This window comes from Poecile atricapillus, chromosome Z (genome assembly GCF_030490865.1).
Source record: "Poecile atricapillus isolate bPoeAtr1 chromosome Z, bPoeAtr1.hap1, whole genome shotgun sequence".
Lineage (NCBI taxonomy): Eukaryota > Metazoa > Chordata > Aves > Passeriformes > Paridae > Poecile > Poecile atricapillus.
The window spans coordinates 15846587-15869316 of NC_081289.1; the positions used below are offsets into that span (position 1 = coordinate 15846587).

General features: G+C 41.6%; 1 protein-coding gene across 15 annotated transcripts in view; it reads left to right on the forward strand.

The window, feature by feature from the left end:
• LOC131592661 (liprin-beta-1-like) overlaps window positions 1–22730 on the forward strand; it is a 109861-nt gene that overhangs the window by 67885 nt on the left and 19246 nt on the right. For 6 of the 15 annotated variants that reach the window (XM_058864321.1, XM_058864319.1, XM_058864324.1 and 3 more), the window contains 10 exons: window positions 7600–7686; window positions 8873–8986; window positions 9519–9650; window positions 14669–14761; window positions 15249–15341; window positions 17113–17227; window positions 18463–18495; window positions 19800–19861; window positions 20604–20688; window positions 21799–21953. In XM_058864321.1, the coding sequence (XP_058720304.1) occupies window positions 7600–7686; window positions 8873–8986; window positions 9519–9650; window positions 14669–14761; window positions 15249–15341; window positions 17113–17227; window positions 18463–18495; window positions 19800–19861; window positions 20604–20688; window positions 21799–21953 (969 nt within the window). Of the gene's footprint in view, window positions 1–2002; window positions 2489–7599; window positions 7687–8872; window positions 8987–9518; window positions 9651–14668; window positions 14762–15248; window positions 15342–17112; window positions 17228–18462; window positions 18496–19799; window positions 19862–20603; window positions 20689–21798; window positions 21954–22730 lie in introns of those variants that run through there. The other 9 variants (XM_058864326.1, XM_058864327.1, XM_058864332.1 and 6 more) reach the window with 5 other exon arrangements.

Here is a 22730-nt window from a genome sequence, read left to right on the forward strand (position 1 = left end):
TCAGCAGAAATGTTTAGTGTATTTCAATGTGCGCCTTAATAATGCATGTGCTGTACTCTGTGAAAATTGAGCTTCTGGCTTCAGTACAGGCAGTGTGTGAGTAATCTCTAACTCAGCAACAGTAGCAAAACTATTTTAAACAAAACTCCATATTTTGAAGGATCAAGGCAGCCCTGTTGCATCCAGCTGGAAGCTGATAGATCCATCTCTTGAAGATTCCTGCAAACCTTGCTCCCAATCCACATTGCTCCAGTTTTTCTTCGGTTGAAACAAATGAGACAGTTTTCCTTCTGGTTATTACTTTTCTTAAAAGTAGTTGGGTTTTTTTTCACTTTTTTTAAAAAATACATCTTATGCAACAACTTTCCCAGAAAGAAGAAACCAACTGTGACTTGTTAAAAAAAAGAGTGAAGGGTAGGAGTGGGTGGACAGTGCCTTCCCACACCTCGGAGCCATTTTCCTCATGCTTCTGATCTGAACTTGGGTATGTAGGTCCTGGTGTGTGCCTTCTTCTCTTTAGAGGATGTGCCCCTGAAGTGAAAGAGCCAGGATAACATAGTATTTTTTCTTTAATACCCACAGCAAGTGCAGCTGTGGCTTTGGCTTTGGAAGTGACTTTCTGGATTTAAATATATATATATATATATATATATATATAAAATAAGGCATATTTTAATAATTGTTTTCACTCCATAAGTGAATTTCTGATTTTAGGATCAAGCAGAACTTTACGGCCTTCGAAGGTTTCTTGAATCATATAGAATCATAGAATCACTAAGGTTGGAAAAGACTTTTAAGATCATCATCTAGTCCAACCACAGAACATTTTCAGTTTATCCCATGATGGTTGAGCTGAGGTAGCTGTCATGCTAGGCAATCCACTGTGTTGCTGCTGCCTCACAGACCTGTTTCAGATTTTGACATTTTTTTCTTTAAGCTGGTTCTTCCAGCGAATAGCTGGGATGAGTTGGGAATGAGAGTTAATATGAGGAGATATTAGTTTTCAGAGAGAAATTTTCCTTGCTGGATAGACATAACTTGTAATCTTACAGAGGTGTGCTGACCTGTTTGGAGAAGAGGATAATTCCCAAGTGGAGGAAGCGGTTTGGTTAACCAGAAATCATCTTTTATGTGTGGGAAAAAAAAATAAATCTTGTCCTCAATCCCAAGTTTGTTTTTTGATTATCTTGGAGTGGGTGTACAGTGCAGTCATTTGATTCAGCTTCTGCTTATGTTGAGTTTAGATATCAAAAGGTCTTATGCAGGGTGTTGGTGCCAAACACTTTGAGATCTCTCCTCGAGTTGCAATATGAAAGGAGTCTTGTGATACCACGTCAGCCTGTCATCATCCACTCCCTGCTGGCAATGCATTCTGTCCCTGAGAGATCCACCTCCCAAAGTTCTGGAAACACAGGACCCTGCTTCTTGCTAAAGGTGATCATCCAGATTGGTGTGTTTTTAACACTGGAAGATAATAGGGGCTCATTTATGGTACGCCTTGGCGTGGCATCTTCATGCATCAGGGATGAGTTCTTTGGCAGTAAGAACAACCCATCAAAAATCACCATTCCTAATCCAAGATGAATAAGTTTGGCTTCAAAAGCACAGCTTCTGCTCGTCCTTTGCTCTTCTGGTATCTCCTGATTTATTCAGCATTCACAGTTCTGAGATTTTTCTCTGTCAGTGGTAGTTGTAGACACTTCATTATGATAAAACTGATTTTTGAGATCATCACAGAACTCTTGGAGCTGGGCTCTGTGGTCAAAAATACTAGGAATTTGTCACGCTGCTGCTGGTAGGGGGTCAACTGAAATTTGAACTCGAGGACAGAGGTTAGTTGTTGCTGTTGCTTTTTACATCATTCTGAGGTGTGACACAAACTTGGGACAAGCTACTTGTGGGACCTGGGATGGTTGAGTCACCTTTTTCTTCCATATTTTCTTGGCATCTACAAGTGAATTAATTACATGTGTTCCTGCAGCTTTTACAGTTATTAGGAAACCCCTTCCTGTTTACTTTGTGCTCAGGTGAAGGGGTGGGAATTGCTCTTTTCTCCTGTGTTGTTGGGCTGGGTGCTTTCCAGGAGGGTCCAGAGGAGAGGGCTGCGATGGTGACAAGAGCGAGGGTGGAGATGGCCAGGTGACACCTGCGTGGGGCTGTCCTCGCTCCCGGTCTGTGCTGCTCTGCACCTCCCTGCCTGCATCCTCTCCTGTGTGTGCCGGGTTGGAGGAGTTTCGTGCCGGGCTTTGATGTGTTAATTCCCCAGAGCTGTTTGCTCCGCCTGAGGAGCGCTGCTGCTTCCCACGTCTCCCACTCCACTCGCCTCCATCCTCGGCTGGGCGAGGGGACCTGCTGTCACTTAACCTCGGCTCAGAGGAGCCTGGAGCCCTCAGCCACGGCTTCTGGCGTCCGTGAATGCATGGAAACAGTCATGACCAGCATGGAGTATAGCTGGGACATTCACGGGCACTGCGTCTGGCTAAATAAGGTAAGGAAATCTCTGCTTGTGCTGGCTCCTGCATTTCTCCCAGTGACAAGCCATAGCTGGGCAGCACTGGCAATGAGCCTCACATCCTTCTCCTGTACAGCTGGGCTGCTGTTGAGGAAACCGAGTATTGTGGAAAGGTTGCATCTTCCCTGTTCAGCAGCGTGTTATTTATGCTTACAAAATGTTTCAGGTAAATGCCTCAGAGTGAAGGGCTGTGTTCAGCTGCTTTTCTTTCAGAATTCACTTTTATTGTAGTGAAGCCTTTAAGATATAGTGTGGGGGGCTTTGGGTAGGTTTGTAATTGTTTGTATTTTTCCCCTTCTCATTCTCTGGGGAGGAAGTAACCTGTAAACTTTTGGAAAAGCTTAGCAGCAGGTCTGCTGCTGGAGTATGTGGAACAGACTGCAAATATTCTGAGCAGGGAAGCGGGAAATGCAGGAGAGGCTGGTTTGAGAGGGCAGAGGTGGGCTCCCACATAAACTGGTTACACACCAGCTCAGACAGTATGACCAGTATGAATTTGGAATGGGATTGATGCTGACAGAGGGTAAAGCTGCCACAGATTTGTATCACAGGTGGTGGATACTTGGCTTGGGAAACCTGGAGACTCTGCCCAAGACACACCAAGTGATGCTGAGGTAGCTGAGGCTGGAGGAGCCCTCTTGCAAGGGGCTCTAAAGCTGAGGAAACAAGCAGAACAGCAGTAGCTTTGTTTAACTGAGCATAGGTAATGTGTATTGTAATGATCTGAACCACGTAAGCATGTTGATGAGCTCTAATTTAACTCCAGATGGTCAGGAAAGAGGTGTTGGGAAAGGCTCACTTGCCCAACTGTTGACTTGACTGTGGTGGTCAAAACAGTCAGTGCAATCTGCTGTACAGGGAAATGATGCTGTGGAGTGGCAGCTCCTTCTATACAAACCAAACTGCAGATACAGCAAGAGCAGTGTGATTTGTGCTGCTTATTTCATCTCCAAAGCAGAAGAGAAAATGAAGGAAAATGAGGGTATCAGCTGAGGTAGGCTAAAAATGAGGTTTATTTTTGAAAGGAGAATTTAGAAAATGAGAGGAAATGGATTTTTAATTTTTTTTTTAATTATTGTTATTAGGACGTTTAAACCAGCAGCTACTAGAAATGTTCCTGCGGTTTGGAATGCTAACTCACTTCCAGGGAGAAAGGATTAAAGACTGAAGGCAGGCAAGCTGTGAAAGTTTGGTGATGCATCTACTTACTACAGGAATAATTCCCTCCAGAGCAGCATGGATTTTTACACTTAGATGATTACAGACAAAGCTTTACACACATGTTTATCAGATTAGCTGTGGATTGATCTTGCAGAGTTTAATAAGTGCACTGGGTTCTGATCTTACAAGGCATTTTAAATAAATGCTTGACCTCAAACTTCTGCAAAGTCTCAGTGCCATTGTGACAACTGTTCTTTTGTTTTTAAGATTAAAATTGGTGTTGGTAAATCTGCATTCTCTTCCCATATAGTGTTTTGCAATTAATCACTAACATTGAAAACACAAGCAAAATCTAGATGCTTAATTGAAGATAGATTTTAAGTTGCTGATGAAAAAAGCTTTCTTTGGGAAATGGAAAACCTTTCTTACACAGCTAGTAAAGTATGTTAATCCTTCATTGATTTAAATGTTACAAATTTGATCCAGAACTACCAAGTGCTCTACATATGCTTGCAGTTGCTGTTCAATCAAATATTTGCTTTTCTTTTTTGCTTCTCTTATTGTTTCATTTCTCTCCTCCCTGCCCTCACCTCCCAAAAGCAGAGCAGGGTGAGTAGTTGCCAGGCTCAGTCTCAGGGGGAGGAGAGTATGCAGATTTGCTGGTGGAGAGATGCTTCTGAGGGACACACTGAGTGTTGCTCACCCAGGTTTTGCACACACCAGGTCTGGCATTTTTCAGACCTCCCTGCTGCCCATTCCTGCCCATTGGGGCTCCCTCCACCACATCTCCTGATGCACTATTTTCCTAAATCCAGTGTCTGAGCATATTCCCACTCCATTTCTCTTCAGTCCCGCTCACTACCATTATTGCTCTGTTCTTTTCATGTTTCATCTCCCCTCTTCCTTCCTCATCTCTCTGGGAAGAATATCGTGCCAGGAATCAACTTTTTAGCTTTGAAGACAGTCCAGAGCAAAGATCTGGGAAAGTGTTGTGTGTCCAGTGCCTGCAGGTCCTGGGTCTCTGCACCACTGTGAGCATTGCTTAGGTAGCTGTCTTGGAAAGAGCTGCCATGGTCTTTCTCTATCATACATTCTCCAATTATCTTAATTTTCTTCACTGAAACCAAAGTCAGGGGATTTCTTGCCTTTTCATACCTCAAATTAAGAGTCAGACACAGGTATTATACAGAAGTTACAACACTTCAGGCAAAAAGCAAACAATTCTTGTGTTGTACACAGAACTTTCTGGGTTTGGTGTGCTACAGGAGGTCTGGTTTTATGCAGATCTTAGACAATATTTCTAGCAATACCCAGAGAAGAGATCTTTGTACCAGTACATACAACTTGCAAAATTAAGACATCTCTGCAAGGTTTCTCCCAAAGAATAGACAAACTGCCATAAGTGTTGACAGAATGAGAAGAAATGGCCTCAGGTTGTGCCAAGAGTGGGAGTAGGTCAGATATTATGAAAAATTTAATTCCTGAAGGGGTTATTAAACATTGGAGCAGGCTGTCCAGGGACATGGTGGAATCGCCCTCCTTGGAGGGACTTTTAAATGGTTCATATGGTGCTTTATAAAAGTGCATATGATGTGGCACTTGAGGACATGGTTTAGTGGTGAACATGGTGGTGGTGCTGGGTTGATGGTTTGGCTTAATTTTAGAGGTATTTTCCAGCCTTAACGAGTCTGTGATTCTATTAGCATTAATTTCTGTTTTGTGGGAGAGCAGCCTTTGCACTTGGCCTGTTTGGGGTTCCCATCACCTCTTTCTAATGGCAATGTGCAGCTGCAGCCTGAACCTTCCCTCTCCAAACGCTCCTACTTTAAAGCCAAGGCTGACGTGCTGAGCCAGGCGGATTTTTCCTGAGAAATGTGAACTGAGTTTAACAACAAAGGTGTCTTGGCAAGATGTTCTGCACAATGACTAACGTTCTGCTTTCACACCTCATTGGTTTTCACAGACATTTTAATCGTGCTGTGAAACCAAGACTTCTCTCCCCACATTTTCTTCCTGCAGACTTTGGTTTTAGTTAATTTGTGTCTGGTGATGCTGACTGGAGCTATCAGGAGAGTCAGTGGTTCAGGTGTTGATGTGGTGGTTGAGAGGCAGGGAGTCAAGTCTGTGCTTTGGCAAGGAATTCCATGTTAGCCCCAGCAGGCTGGAGAGGTATCTTTGCAGCTCTGCTGCCTGTAGTGAGGTATGGATACCCCTTTCCTTCATCAGACACATGCATCAGATTGATAAATGTGTTGTATATTACAAAGTACAGATGCTGTTCTTATGCAAGCTAAGTGCTTACGATGTACTGGAGGACTTAAAGGCCAAGGAAGCTGCAGAACAGCAAAAGTAGACAAAACCCTCAGTTCTGTTTTCACAAGCAACTCAGGTCACAAAATCTGAAGCATAATCTACTAGTTGAACAGCTAAAAGTATTATTTCATTTTGAATTCTTTCACATAAATTGAAGTGTTACAAAGCAGACGATCTCACTGATCTTGAATGACATGACCTAAATTCTGGTAGAGATCAGGGGGAAAATATGGCAAACTCAGAAATTTAGAGGAATTTTGCCCTGGGGTTTAGTGTCTGGGTGGTCAGGTGGCTTAGTATTATGCTGCTAAATATTTCAGACACAGGTCATAATTCAGGTCATTGTGATGAGGTACTGGTACAAATTACTAGAGAGCATGCTTTCTTAGTCTGCTGGAGCAAATTTTGGCGGAGATATATTATGGTCACCAAGTGAAATTTCATGTATGGGAGACACTTATGGTACTGCTCAGTGTTTTAAGACCTGCCAGGATGCAGCCTGATTTCTTGAGAGCACTTCAGGTGAGGTCAAACACTTTTACCTCCTCCTGTTTGCTTTATGTCGGATCTTTAGGTGATGCTGGAGGGAGTTTTATTGTTTCAGGCTTAAACAAGGCAGTTTCTCCCACCACTCAAGATCAGACATGTAACTTAGAAAAGCAGTTTTAGCCAGGAGGTATCCTCTGAAATCAGGGGAGATTCAAAGCAAGAGCTGGAGGCTTGGAGCTCCTGAGTGGTGTTGGCCTCTTAAGGCAGGGTTGTGCTGTAGGCTCGTGGGGGCACAAGGATTATTCCCCCAGTTTCTTTTTATCACATACTCAGGACGAAATCAGCATTGTTGGATGTCTCTGCTGAGCACCCTGGATTTCAGAGCAGCTTCTCAGACTCCTCTAAGCGATTTACACCATGATGGGAACAAGACTTCCTTTTCTGAGCTTGAGGTCTGATTGTGACATGGATCACAAAGTGCTTTGAGACAGCTTTGAATATGGATAGAACAAAATCCTTCCCGCTGCTCAAGAGCATTGAAGTTATTATGAAGAAAGTTGCTGATTCCTCTGAACTCCCTGATAGCATTACCATGTATTCTTGTTTCTCTCTAGCCTCAGGCAGCTTTACAAAGAGATGTGTTTAGAGTGCAGACGTTCACCCATACCCAGTAGAATGTGCCTGATATAAAAGGATGTCTCTGACTGTGTGTATGACTTGCAAGAAGCATAATAAACATTTTGTAGATTGTATGTTTGGCTTTTTTCACTTGCTGAATGTCTCAGGGTATTTGTCTCTTTGCAAGTATGGCTTAGCATTGTACAGCAATGAGTCCAAGTTTTGTTAGCAAAACGCTGAATGCACAGTAAGTGAATTTTGCAGAACTGGGTCACCAGAAGGTTCTTCCTTTCTCATCTTTAAGCCCTTGAACAATTCTGTCCTGAATGGTGGTTGTGTGTCCTTTTTTGACAATTTTTCTGATTTATAACCATTATGGGGCTGGAGAATACTTCAAACCTGTTTTTAAGCTGTGCAGACTAAAAATACTCATTAAGTGTTTTGGTAACATTGGATGACACTGTGGCACAATATGTTGTGTATGCAATATTTGTTGTCTTTTCCAGACTAATGGACACATATCTGGGAATGGAGATGTTTATCAAGAAAGGCTGGCTCGTCTGGAAAATGATAAGGAATCTCTTGTTCTGCAAGTGAGTTGTCACCCAGATTATTTTTTTCTGCTCTTGCATTCACATGACTGTCTGATAGTATGTGATAAAACTTCTGAGAATTTATTTGGAGTTGTGATGTCTTGGACAGGGTTCAGAAGACTTGCTGGTATGCGAGAATTAACCCAAATTAGGAAAAGGTGTGAATTTAGATTGCAGGAAAAAACCTAAAGGTCTTTCTGTCTGTGTATCTGTTCTTTTTGAATTTTGTTAGTGGATTAGGTCTTCAGAGCAGCCACCTACTTACATCCATGTATATCCTTAAGATCACTATTTCCTGGCAGCATTCACATGATGTCTGCACCAGGAGAGAGTTGTCCTGTCCTTAGGAAAGGTGACAAAAGCTGCAGGACTGGCCAGCAGGCAGGAGGAGACAAGCAGCCCCTTGGTGGTCCTGCTCACCTGCTGCTGGGCTGGATAGGGCTGCTCTGACTGCTGGCTTCCTCTTGCTGTTGGAGCCGGGCATACCCGGCACCCCTCGGACTGCACAGGTGGCATTCCCTGATGTGGACCCAGCCTAAGGGCTGTGACAGCACTGAGCTCTGCTTTGGGCAGCTCACCCTCCTTCCCAGCAGTACTGCAGGAAGAGCCTGTTGAAAATGAAAAAAATTATTCAGAGAAGGCAAAATGGGAATCTGTCTGCAGTCTTAAAAATGTTGTCTTGGTCTTCCCCAGCCTCTGGCTGTGTGTTTTAACCTCCTTTGCTTTTATTGTTCTAAAAAGAGGAAAGTTCTTCTTACGGTACACTGTGTGCAATCACTTGGGAGGAAGAATAAATTATAAGCAGCAAGGTTTATGTGGTGGTTAAGACAGGAGCTAATGGGTTGAGTTCATGTATTGTCACAGCAAAGGCATAATTATTGGTAGTAAAATGCAGCAGCCACCCCTTGTGAAAACTTCCAGTGAGGTGGAGAGCTGCAGAATTGCAATGTGTCTGCCAGAACTTTGGCTGAAATTCTAGTAAGTGTGAGGGGAGAGCCTTCCCTCCTCTCCTGTTTCCTTTGCCAAATGTTGTGTCCACTGCAGAGCTTTGCTTCTTCTCTTCCTCCCTGCATGGTCCCAGTTAATTTTTGGCCCAACCCACACTGTTGCTCCCTTGCAGTTCAGCTGATACATATGGCACAGGTGCAAGGTTTTAAACATGCATCCCCTTTTTCCTGCTGTCCAGGTAAGTGTGCTTACAGACCAGGTCGAGGCCCAAGGAGAAAAGATCCGGGATCTGGAGTTCTGCCTGGAGGAGCACAGGGAGAAGCTGAATGCCACAGAGGAGATGCTGCAGCAGGTATTTCACAGCTCCATGTCTGTCTTGTCTTCCTTGCTTGCTGTCTTAACAAACTTTGGTGAGAGCACTGCCTTTCAAGGTGTTGCAGCCCTTGGTGGCTCTTAACTAAGGGATATTTTTCTACCATATTGGCTTTAAAGTCTTTGTACTTACTAATGTCAGTGCTGCTTTACGCTGCAGGAATCCAGTTCTGCTCTCCTTTGAGTCCTTCCCCCCTGAACTTCAAAGAGCGTTAGATTAAAGCTCCTGGCAGGATGGGTGGATTCCCCCCACAGCTCCTTGCTGCCCAGAGTGACTGTGATGACAGACAGGCTTTTTCCTTGTCCTGGCAGCCAGCCCATGATAGTGCCCCCGTGATCCCAGATGCATCCTAGGTGCCTGGAATCTGTCAGAAGGATAATAGCTGTGTCTCAGGCTTCACATAGTGCAAGGATGAGGGTGATGCTATTCGCCATGAAGGAGACCTTTAGCTGTCAAAATAAATTACTGGTTTCTTCCCCTTGGGTAAATAATTTCCGTTCTCTTCAATCAGGAGCTTTTAAGCAGAACAACCCTTGAAACTCAGAAGCTGGATCTTATGGCAGAAATTTCCACTCTGAAATTAAAGCTTACATCTGTAGAGAAGGATAGATTGGACTTTGAGGACAGATTCAGAGACACAGAGGTGAGTAAACCCCAGCAGGATAAATTGTGAAAGCTGTGTGTATCTTCACATTACCTGAACAGTTTCTGGGATTTCTCTTTTTTGTCAGGCAAGAAGGGGACTCATCTTTAAGGTTAAAACATGTTCCTTTTACAGTAAAAAATGTCCTCTTTGTTAAATTCTGGTTTTACAAAGGAAGATTTCGAAAGGCAGTTTTTGATTCTGGCTGTCAGGTCTCAGGAGGGATGGATTTAGGTTGGATTTAAGTAAAATAGTGAACATACTGCACTCTCCTGACCCTACATGAAAATGTCACCTATTGAGTAAGGCATGTCTGAGGCAAGTGCTTCAGCCTGGTGTGAGTACAAAAGCACCCACGTGCAGAGACACAGCACAGTAAGAGAACTTCTGGTGTTAATAACATGGAGTGAGCTGACTCACTGTGGAGCTGTTGAGAAGCCTGACTTCAGACCCCAGCCTTACAGGAGCCCAGGACAAGAGGCTGGGGGGAACAGAGCCAGGTGGAGCTGCCATCCCTGGCAGTGCTCTCCTGGGGCATTTCCCTCTGTGCTGCAGGTCTGTGTAGCTGAACCTCAGTCATGTTGGAAGCCAGAAGGCCTCAAAGCAGGTGGGCAAACCCAGGAAACCCCAAGTATCAGCTAAGCTGTCCTCACAGGATGAGAAAGCCCATATTAGAAATACCTCAGTCTGTCTATGAAGCAGAACAAAATTTCCAGTTCTGGATTCATAAATGAGCTGAAATGTCAGGTGTTTGTTGTAACTGTGGATGTTCCAGATGTCATTTGTTTCTAGAAGGAAAGAAGCCATATTGCCATGACAGGACACAAAATTGCCCTTTCCACTTCTGCCAGTGGTTTACCAACTCCTCAGTTTCCAGTAAAGCACCATTCTGCACTTGTACTGCAAGCACAAGAACAGAAGTCAGACTTGCTTTGGAATTGCTCTTTTGGGCCTGTCTGAAGTAATCTGCAGACCCAAAGAAGTCCACAGGTTGCAAACTAATGACTTGTATCACTGTTAGACTTGAAAGTGATTCTTTAGCTAGTGACAGCAGTGTTCATTCCTGCAGTGCAGCACCTTTCCTTGGGTGCTGCCAAGCTGTGGGATGGATTCCCTGTTACCTTTCCCTCTAGTTGGTAACAGGTGTTATGTGAAGTATCACAGCACTTCAAAGCAGCTGATTTTTGCAGATGAGCTCTGTGCATGGCATTGCTGAGGAGTTGGCGTGGGGAAGGGTGGAGGGAATCACTGAAGGTCTCCTGCATCCGTGGGAGGTGTGTGTAAGAGCTGGCTGCTCTCACAGCTCTCCTGGGACTCTGCCCACACAGAGCTCAGCTCTTTCATGAATTACAGCACACAACAAATAACTCTCTGTGGACTGACACTTACTCTAAGCAGCCCAAGTAAGGGATAAACAGGCTGGCACCAGCAGTAAATGGCTGTGGAGAAGCAAGGTTTGGTCCAGATGACCACAGGGAGCAGGTGCTTTCTGACCTGGGATCTGTTGTATCTTCATTTGCAAACACCCTGTGGTTTCTTGTGCTTTCCAGAACTGGAAACAAGCGTGACTGGGTGTGAAAAACGAGGTTCACATATTTTTTTATATAGAATTTAAAGGTTTAATAGAAAGACAGTTAGGAGATAAAAATAAAGTATACAGATTCGGCCATGTGTCTGCATTCAGCCAAGAGAGCACACCTTACTAACAAAGGATTGTCCTTTAAAAACAGAATCCTACTGCATATTCATAAATTCTCATACATGATTCCAACATTCTCCTTAACTTTTGGATGTTTCTTTGCTTAGTTTTTGACTCACCCCCTTCTCAATAAATCAATCTTCTTGGCTCCACTGAGTTTCACATTCCCTGATAACAGAAATGCAATAAATTCCTCCCCCAGAGCTCTGGTTACTGCTGTCCTCATCTGGACAAGGTAATCTAAGAATGGAGGGGGTCTCCAACCATCTCTTCTAGTCCCTGGGTTATACAAACAAAAGTAGTCCCCGTTCCAATACCATGCCATAGCTCAACACATATGTATATTATACTAGCATTTCTAAGCTTCATCAACAACAGAAATAGAAGGAACCACACTAACACAACAGTTTTCTAACCTTATACATATAACATTCATTCCAATATTTGCAAAAAGCCAACAATATAATATGTATCTATAACACTGTGCTTTGAGTGCTTTGCTTCCTCTATATCTATCCTTATTTCTACTGAATGTTGTAGAGTTCTCCTGGACTCTCCCTTTCTTTGTTTCCCCCTGAACTGCAGTCTCTCCACAATTTCATAGCACAGCTCAGCATACTAAGAAGGTGGACATGGTTCCCAGAAAAATGTTGCCAGTGGGGAGTACACCGTGAACTGCAAATCTGTAATCTCTGTGCAAGAGGCTTATTGCCTATGAAGATCTTCCTCTTTCAAATACATTAAATGCCTTTGATAAAAATAACCTAAATTTTATTTAAATAGTAGTTACTGTAATAGGGACTATATGGATTTATATCAAGGGTGTTTATGCCAGAACTAATGAACTATTACTAAAATGTTTCTCCTTCCATTTAAAAACCAGAATGATGTAGTTTAGTGTGATATATATTATTATATTATTTCTTGTCTATTTCAACACTTTGTAGCTGTAAAAACACTTAGGCTTAAACACTGGAAGAGGTATTATGTCTTAATTTCCATTTGGTTAGTGAAAATATGAATGTCTAATTAGTTGTAAGGGTCTCAGCCCTTACAAAATCTCTAAGAGATATTTTGGAGGCAGTACTTATTCAGAAGTATGCAGTATTTTATTCAGTGTTGATCTAATTATATTGCTGTTTATCAATTATTTTGGAACAGCTGAGTATTTAAATGAATATTTAAAATATTTGACCCTAAAACACATAATGGCATTTATGGGGAGTAATTGAAATGGAAAAAGATTCATATCCAAACTAGGAAAGCAAAACTATGAATATTGCTTCTGATTTTATTTAGGGAAAAGAAAAAAATTGGTGTCTGACAACTTGTGGAGCTACTGTCTCCTACAGAATTACCATTCTGATTAAATCCTTCATATTATCCATGTGCTACTTATGTCTGTTGTTGCAACTTCCCATTCCAGCTTGGTTGGTTACTCATGTTCCCTATTCTTTGTCTAAACAGATGCCTCACTAGATCTTTGTGCTCTAGGATTTTCTGTCTAGATGTTCACAAACACCCAGCTTTTTCAAAGCTAATTGTGTACTTAATAGAGATTTGTAGTTGTTCTGTTCTTTGAATTATTCCAGTATTTCCACTTTCTCAGCAGACACCAACATTATTTTCCTTGAGGAACATGGGTGGTCTGAGTTGGGCTGAGTTTATGAAAGAAAATACCCTGCAAGGGAGTTTTTTTAGGAAGGAGTCCATAGCCAGATTGGGCCTTTGAAGCAGCGGCCAGAGGGTAAAACTAGCTCAGTCACAGGGAATTCTTTGTGATTTATCCACCGTCACCTCCAATCTGGTTACAAGATTGTTCTGTTTTCTGTGTCACACTAAGTATTTTAAAAATCATATAGTTCAAGTGACAAATATGTGGAGAACAGCCTCAGCAGTGAGTTCCACACAGTATATTTTGACATTGGATCATGCTGCAGGAGAGAACAGCCCTAAACAAATCAATTTCAGGTGTACCTGAATTAGAGAGTCATAGATTAGAAGTAGTAATTACTAAAAGCATTAAAATGTTCTGTATTTTCACTTTCCTTGTAGTTCTGAGAATTGAATCTTTCTGAGGAAAGACAGATGCTGCTCTCTTAGCATCAGGTTCATTAAGCACAAGATAATAATTAGAGGCCTGTAAGCTTAGGAAGTGTGGTGTGGGGCTGGAAGGCAGGCGTTATCAGAGACCCATGAATACCCTCTAAATGTCAGCTTCTGGCTTGTTAATTTATAAATATAAATCCCTATTAATTATACTCTTAGATCTGAAAAATTGTGCTTAGAGCTGTTAGTTCAATGTACAGCATTGCTTGCCATGGATAGGGTTTGCCTCAGATGTAGGAAGGAAAGCAAACCTAAGGACCATAAAAATTCTGTATTTGAGGATGCTGAGGCCCTGGCACAGGTTCTCCAGAGAATCTGTGACTACCCCATCCCTGGCAGTGTCCAAGGCCAGGTTGGACAGGGCTTGGAGCAACCTGGGATAGTGGAAGGTGTCCCTGCCTATGGCAGGGGACGTGGAACTGGAGGGGCTTTAAGATCCCTTCCAACCTAAACCATTCCCTGACCTAGAGGATGAGGAGTCTTGATGGAGCAGTCAGACTCAGGGTTTGTTTGACCAGGGGGGCTGGGGGCACTCAGGTCTGACCCCCAAACCTGGCAGGATCCAACAGGATGGCCAGGAGGTTCAGCTGGTCTGCTGAAGAGCTCAGATGTGAATTTATGATGGCTCTGAGTTTCTTCCAAGCCAGGCTGGATTTGCAAAGCCTGGATGTAGTGGTGCCTTTCCTTGTAGAAACCTGTGATGGCTTCTCTGTTAGCCCTCAGCGAGAGGGCTCTTTTAAGTGGTGGAAGATTTTTACAGTGTAATCGCTTCATATTTTGAAAAAAGCAGGTGATGGCTGGTGAGCCTGGGGCGGGAGGGACTGCAGAGGGGAGGATGTGGCTGCTACATGTTGAAGGAGGTCTGCCACTGTTTTCCGTTGCCCATCCATGGTATTGGGCTGCAGGCAGCTGAACAGAGAAGCAGGAGGCCTTTCCTGGCCCTCAGCATAGGGAACACAACTTCAATTTATGTCTCCCTTTGTCCTCTGCCCTCTTACATTTGCTGCAGTAACAGAAACTGAGAAACTTGGTCCCTGGATATTTAGGAAGCTCTGAGTTGCTTGACTTAGTGATGGATTTGGGTGGTGTGGTTTTGTGTACTGAGTTCCTTTTATGCCTGCTTTTCTTGTTGTTACAGTCTTAGCTATTTGTCTGGTTTTTTTTACTGAAGTTCTTTGTTGTTTCTGGTTGTCTTTTTCCCTCCACTCAGGATTTGATCCAGGAAATAAATGAATTGCGGTTGAGGGTGGGAGAAATGGACAATGAGAGACTCCAGTATGAGAAAAAACTGAAAACAACCAAAGTAAGTGAGGCTAAGTGGAAGAAGCAGAGATGGGTGTAAATTAGGCTTTAGGAATTCACTCTTTTCCCTAATCCTTGCCTGCACCCTGCAAAATCCTGAGCACTCTCATGTCCTGGGGTTTCATCGTTCTCACTTAGCAGCAGTGGCTATTCTCAAATTTCTTGCTGTGGTTTTCAGCTTGAGCATTGTTTTTTTATGAAGGGTAACTTACCATGCTGTTAACAGTAAATTTATTAGCTGTTAATAGACCTTTGTTTCAAATGTGTGTCAAGAAATGCCAGTTGCAGTATGTAAGGTGCATTCCACAGGTTAAAAACAGCATTTATTTTCTCCTAAATGTGCTAAAAACAATCCACTTCTGAAGAGAAAGCATTCACCTGAGTATTTCTAGCAGCCTGTTTCTCTAAGTGTCTAATTTCTCTTTGCCGTTTAGCCTTGTCTCTTTTCTACCTTTATTTTTCTCTCATTCCTCTGTCTCTGTTACCAGTCTTTAATGGCCAAACTTTCTAGCATGAAAATCAAAGTGGGTCAGATGCAGTATGAAAAGCAGCGGATGGAGCAAAAAAGCCAGATGCTAAAGGTGTGGCAGTTTCTGGGTAATGCTGGGTCTGTTTTGAATCCTTCATGTTCCACCCTTTACTGGTCTGTCCTGCATTGTGCTGTCATGCTCTGTTCTTCATGAATTGCTGTGTGTTCATATGCAGTGTGCCCTTCCTCATTACATGTGGAAAGCTCTTTATGTAGATATTCCTTGTAAACAGCTTTTATATTGCAGGTGAGAGGATTTTCCTGCTCTGAAACTTGCATAGGTTACACATAATGGCTTTGGACTTGGGTTAAAATCACTCCCCTTCCAAGGGAAGATTGCCTTGTCTGTAGCTTACATCCATTATTCAAACAGAACTTTTTATCACCCTTTTAGAGAAAATGTATTCATGAAAACTAGCTGGGAAATAGTGATTCTTTCATACTGTCCCCTCTCCCACATGGAAATTTGCATATCATGTTTCTAATTCAGGGGAAGAAATACACATTGACAACATGCAGCTCTAGTTGCCTGTGGGTATAGCAGCAGCTTCTCAAGTGACCAAGAAATGGTCTTGTTTTGAAGCAGCATGGATCCTACACTGGCAGAAATCCCATCATAATCGGTGCCAACTTGGAGCACTGGAGAATTGTAATTATTGCCCAGCCACTGTTGTGGAAAGAGCTTTGATTTCTTGGCAGTTTTAAGATTGATCTATTTTTTTTCAATGATACTTTAGACCAAACAGGAACCAATTTCAGGAGATTCTGTAGCTGGGCCATAGTTTGGGTTGCAGACATCACTATGTATTTGCACCAGATCTTCTGAGGGTAGCTCAGGAAAATACCTGAGCCAGTTAATTCCATTAAGGATTTAAAACATCATTTAGAAGCTGTAAATGGCAAAATGATGAGTCTTGCATTGTTTTGCTTTATTTACAAACTGAACAAATTAAATTTTCACTGTTGGGTACAGTTGCAGTGAGGGTCCTGTCTTGATGATGCTGTTGCACGAGATATCCTCGGACATCAAAGAAACATGTTACTAAACTGAGTGGGATTTGACTCAAATTTTAAAAAGTTAAATGCATGGATCAGTGCCAGTCACTTGCTAGTGCAGATGGTTAGATCTAAGTTAAAACTTGACAGCATTTTTCTAATACACCCCAACTCCCCCAAACACCATCTGTCTTATTCCTAAGAATCTCAGCTCCAAGCTTCCTCTCCTAATGCCTGATCAGCAAACACAAACTGTTGCAGAGGTACCACGTTTTTGTCTGAACTGCTTTCCTGTATGTGTTCATGTGCTTGCTGGTGTTGTGATTGATTCTTCTTCCATAGGAGCAGTTGTTATTTCTGAAACTGTCCTCAGCCTGGCATAAGCACAGTTTTAGAATTGTTCAGCTCAAACATGCAAAATGCCCTATAAATACAAAAAAAAAAAAAAAAAAAAAGTATGGAAATGTTAGCATTCAGCCTTTTCACCTGCATTTTTTTTCTATCTCTGCAAAATTAAGTAAGAAAACTGCTTCTTTTTTTTCCCCTTTTGCTCTTTTGTCTTTAAATTTTGATGTGAAGTTTCTTTCCAATTATACACGAGACCAACAATTTCAGACCACAGACCTGCTGACTCTGCTCTGTTATGGGCTCAGAGGTCTGTTGGGATGTTCAGAGTCACTTTGGGTGCACCCTCAGGCAATGTTAAATGTCAGGGGCTGTCACTTCCACCAGCTGAGGACCTGTCCACTGTGCTTCCTAGGAGGGAATTGTGGAAACATCTCAGCTGCCTGTGGAAGTTGGCACTAAGTGGCTCTGTGTCTTTACAGGATGAACTGTCAGCTCTGAAAGACAAACTAGAGCAGAAGGAAGCCGAGGTGAAAAGGTTGCACGAAAAATTGGTTTGCAAGCTGAAAGGAGAAGGGATTGAAATACTGGACAGAGGTAAGAAAAAGGGAGGCTCTGTCAGCCTTTGTCGCCTCTGCCACCATGTCCTCTTCAGTCAGCTCATCTGAGGTCATGTTTCCTTGTAGAGGAAATAACTGATAAAAACCTCAGTTTTCCTGAACTTTGTCTTGATGTTTACCTCTTGAAATATGTTTAGAGGGTATTGGCAATGCAAGTGCTGAACCTACTGTCACAGCAAGGTCTTGTTCAAATTTAAACAAGACAAAAAAATCCCTTATTAGCTCCTTACGTGGCTTGCATGGGGCCTCAAAAGATACAGTTTATACTGGCTGAGAATTTTTTTAACTAATTTCAACAAATCCTCCAAAAACATAGTGTTGAAAAGGAAACTTCCTGGTTAGGAAGGGGAAGAACCATACTGCAGACCAAAGAATGATGACCCAGTTGTGAGTAGGTGAAATCAAGGATTGATTCTGGATTTGTGTGCTCGTTAAGTCTAAACCTTAATTAAGCTTGAATTAGCACAAAAAAATTTTACATGCTGGGTAATTCTTTCATTTGCTTCCAAACAAGAAACCATTAGTATTTATTTGAGGGAATCTTAGATTGAGGACTTGTCTTATTTAAAACCAGAAATTTTTTCTTTAAACATCACAGAAATTTTTCACAGACTTTTTTGACCTGATGCAATTTCAATTTTAAATATATCTTACTGATAGTTATTGCTGATTTTAAGATTGTGCTTTTTTTAAAGTATGTTTTTTAGGAAAAGAAATGCACAAGAGATTAGTCTCCTCCCCTGACCTGAGGAGGAATATGCTGTGTGTAGATTGTCACATTTTATTTCATGAAATGGTGTTTTCAAAACCACTGCCTGAGATCACTAAAAGTGACCACAATGAACTGTGATTCCTTTTTTTTTTTTTTTTTAAAGAGCATTTAAACATGAACAGGCTCTGACTTCATTGCATTCATTACTACTTATGTAGGGTTTTTTTTCCCTGGGGAACTGCTTGAACTCTTCTTACTCTCTGGTCCTCAGCTTTATGGTTTTCAGTGTAGCTTAGCAGAAGATCTTTTGCTGTCATGAAACGTTTTATCAGCCGTGGACTGATAGTAAAAAATGCTGTTTGCAGTTAACAAATTATCTGCCTCATTAGGTGAATGAAGTGAGGAAGAGTTGACTCATTAAGTATCGATAATATCTTAAAAGTTATTTCATGTCATAACCTTCATGCTAATTTCCAATCCAATGGATTTTCCCCACACAGATGAAAATTGTAAAAAGAAGCTCAAAGATAAAAGTAAGGTTCCTGGTGTCTTTCCATGAGCATTTGCATTCCAGAAGTGCTTTCCAGAATAGCTTTTTGCATGTGTTTGCAAAACTGCTTTAACAAACATTGTTAGGTTGCATCATCTATAACCCTTAGTTACACTTAGAGTAAAACTAGAGAACAAGGGTCAGAACATCACACAGGAAACACTAAGTTTTATGAAGAAAACCTGATTGATAGAGGATTGAGTCTTGGGATGGCTCACAAAGCAGTTTGCTCTGAGTGAGATGCAGTTGCAATCCAGTAGACCAGATTTTCAGCCAGCAACTGGGGGGAAATCACTGGAACTGGATCAGTTGCTGGTTTAGCCCAATGTGTCTAAATGTCTTTCATCTAGAAAGCCAGTCAGGCAGCTTATTTTCTTTGTGCATTTCATTAAGGAGGAGAATGTTCTTCCTGCTCTGTTTGGTTTCCATGAATTTTTAGGAAGTTGAAATAAGGCTTTTTTGCCTGTGAGTTTGCCACCTGCTTACATTTGTAAGGAAATTTGAATTTTATTCATTTATGCAAGGTAGATCTTTAGGAAGAAATGGAGATTATTTCCATTCTTTTTGAATTCCTAGTTCACAACACTTCCAGAACATACATGTTCTCATGTATTTGTACTTCTTGGTAAATAAGGATTATAGATGAAGCACTGTTGTCTGTGTTAGGAACCTTTTTCAGGCCTGAACTGCAATGTAATATTCCAGCATGACTGCTCATCACAGCAAATACCTGTATCATTCTCTGTGCCCTCCTCATTGCTCCATCCATACTGGATTAGGGCTGAGCATCACTGGTGCTTCCTTCATCACATCCATTAATACCATGGCTTTGTTGAGTGGGTTTGTGAGGTGCTGTTTGGTGTGGTCATTGGCTGTTGCACTGAGGATGTGTTTTATTGCGTTCCTAATGTAGTAATTTTTTTCTATTTTGAACTTGTTGTTTTGCAGGTATTTGGTTACTTTAAAGATGGAGATAGTGAGAGTCAAGCAGTAGTTTTACTCTTGAGTTTTCCATTCTTGTAAGGCTTGGAGAGGGGTGGAGGAAGGAAGTAAATTTCCTGGACTTCATCATTTCCTTGATAAAAATGCCAGAGAAGAGGTTTTGAAGAAAAATAGCTTCCTTCTTTGTGTTTGCATCTAAAAAAGAATTTAAGTGGCTTATGTTACATTTGTAAATTTGTCAATCTACTTTCAGATGTTACTGAGTTGCTTCTGGATTTTTTGTTTTTCTTATTTTCTTACACTGTCTTATTTAAATTGACTTGGAGAATTGTATTGTGTTTTTAGATATAGAGGTACAGAAAATGAAGAAGGCGGTAGAATCTCTAATGGCAGCAAATGAAGAGAAGGTAGCAAAGTCATTATTTTTTCAGTAATCATTCATTAGATTAATTTAAATCTCTAAGAAAACCTTAATGTATGAGCTTTTCACATTGTAATTAAAAATCAGATTTGTAAGAATGAATGATTTGCTATAGACAAAAGAATCAGATTTGTAAGAATCTATGATTTTCTGCAGTCAGAAGCACTGCAGTGCCTTTAAGGGGCTGTGAGCATTTACGAGCTCTCTGCATGTGCACAGGATCTGTACAGAGTCCGTACACTGTTGTTTCGCTGAATTCAGTGTGATTAATTTGCACCGTGTTCTTCAAACATAAAGAGCTCCATACAAGTGCCAAATCACAGGCTACATTTCCAAAAGGGCTTTTCTGTGAAGTATGGATTATTTTCATACATAGTTTTATTTTCATACATAGTTTGTTCTTTCATATGCATGTGCATTTTGTAGAATGTTTTCTTTTGATCACCAAAACCCTAAATCCTTTGTACATGGCAAATTTATTATGTTCCACCTTGGACTTAATAAGAGAGCTGAAATCCACTTTCAAAGCTGGGGTAGTTCTGGTGGTTAATCAGATGATAGTTTTTGCTATATACAATTTTTGATATTTCAAAGCCACTCAGCATTCTGAGTCCTGTCCCATACACACTTCCCATTTCTTTTAGTCCCACAGCCAGTTAAACTAAAGGATCTAGTATTTGTATTATTTCTGGGGGAGGCAGCACAGTCACAACTTCCTTTTATTTTAGGATCGGAAGATAGAAGAGCTTCGGCAATCTCTGAACAGGTACAAGAAAGTCCAAGACATGGTGATACTGGCTCAAGGTAAAAAAGGTATTGTACAACCAAAAAAAATGAAACTCTGCTGTTTCATTTAAACTCCAGGTGTGTTGTGGTGGTGAGCTTAACTGTGTGACTGAAGGAGAAGCTATATCTATACCCCAACATGTAATGGCCCATTCCATATATTATAAGACTGGTGGAGGTTTCCAGACCCCTTCAGAGGGTGAAGGTTGTCAATAGCCCAGCAAGAGTGAGGAAGTAAAATATGTATTTTTGTGGTGTTAGGTTCACACCATACTGAGTGTTGGAGGGGGTGCAATTTTTAAGTTAGTATTGCGCTTTCTTGCAGTGCTGTGCCTTCAAGCACAGGAAGGTGTTAGAACAGACCTTGATTCTCTGGGGACTGTGCTCCATGGTCACTTCCTGGAGCATGGGCACAGATTCCAGGTGGTGAAAAATGAGCAAGAGAGGTTTTTGCTGTGAGCAGAATTTGGTTTGTGTTTGCCTCAGGTCTTTGGCAACAAGCACTGGATTTCTGGTCATCTTTAGAAAGTATTGGTTGTCTTTCACAGCCAGTCTGAGCCTTTTGGTAGCACTGAAGCAGTTCAGGAGCATCCAGGGTGGAAGGAGCACGGGATGCCAACCCTGGTGTGGTCTTCAGCACTACCTAAATGAGACACACTCAGTTTGTGGCAGGCTGCAGACCTGATGTGGTCACTTCTAGGCTGGTTATAGACTCCTGAGCAGTGAGCTGCATTTTTCCTCAGGGTACTTTGAAGATACCACAGAGACATCTTAAGTTTCAGGCAGACTCAACCTTCAAAGGTCTTTCCCTTAGCAAATAAGGGAAACAAAGTATTTAGAATGAAATTCCAGAACAGACAGAAGGAAAGAAGTACTCCAGTTTATTCAGCTTGTTAAAACTGATGCCACTAAATGCCCTGAGGGTGTTTGCAGACCTCCCTCTGTTTCAACCCTGCTGTATTGTGATGGTTGAATTGAGAAGTGACACTTGCCTATGACTCTCCTATTGTAGTCTGTCCTAAAAATTCCCAGCAATCAAATCCTTCTGGTTTTGGCCCATAACTAAGCACACTGGCTGCAGCTTGTGTGGGAGCAAGGCTTATAGAACCAACAAATTTCCATGTTCTCTCCCTTCAGGCAAGGAAAGTGAAAGTGAAGATTTGAATTCAGGGTCTGTTTCCACGGGTTTGTTGGACACACCAAGTCTGACTGACCCAGAGAAAAGCCCATCCCCAACTCCAGCAACAGCATCTCCAATCCATGATGAGTTCAATGTAAATATTCATGAAGAGGTAGGTTTGGGTTGGTTTTTTTTGCTTTATTTAATGCCATCATTCCTTGAAAACATTGTTTGTGCTGGATTCCTATTGCAGATAACGAAACTCAAGCTTCTGAAAATATTTTTTCTGGGTTTCACAGTTTTTTGTAATGTCTCATATCCTTTTGGAGAAAGTAGTTTCCTTGTGAAAGCTGCTGAGGAATTTCAATTAAACTTACTTTTCTTAATCTTCAAATGGGGTCAGGAGACAGCTAATAGCTGTATTTATCATGAGAACAGATCTAAATTACTGTTTCTATTAGGCAGAAGTTATTTTTCTTATCAAATGTAACTGTTTTAGGAGCTACATTTACTTTGTCACAAACCTGAAGTAAGTATGTTGAGACTTACTAAATATATCTTGTCGTATTTAAAAGGATACAATCATAATTGCATCCATTCAGTTAAGTTATACATAGGTTGTGGCTCAATCTCTGATTTTTACAATCAGATTTTCCAGTAAAAAAACTATGGATCTGTTCTCTAAGCTCTGAGTCAGAGCAGGGTCTTGACTTAAACATCAAGAACATGCTATGAAGAAAATTAAATTAAATGTTTAGCAGTGTTTGTATTCTCTGAGTGTCTGAGGACAGAATTCAATCTGAAAAGTGGACTATTCTTCATGGTGTCTGTGGTAGAGACAGATTTAGCAGGCAGCCTTTGGAGACTTGTGAGATTTTTGTCTGTGCTGTAGCTTAGGTGTGCAATGATTCATGTTGTATCTGCAGTGCCATCTTTCAAGGAGAAAATC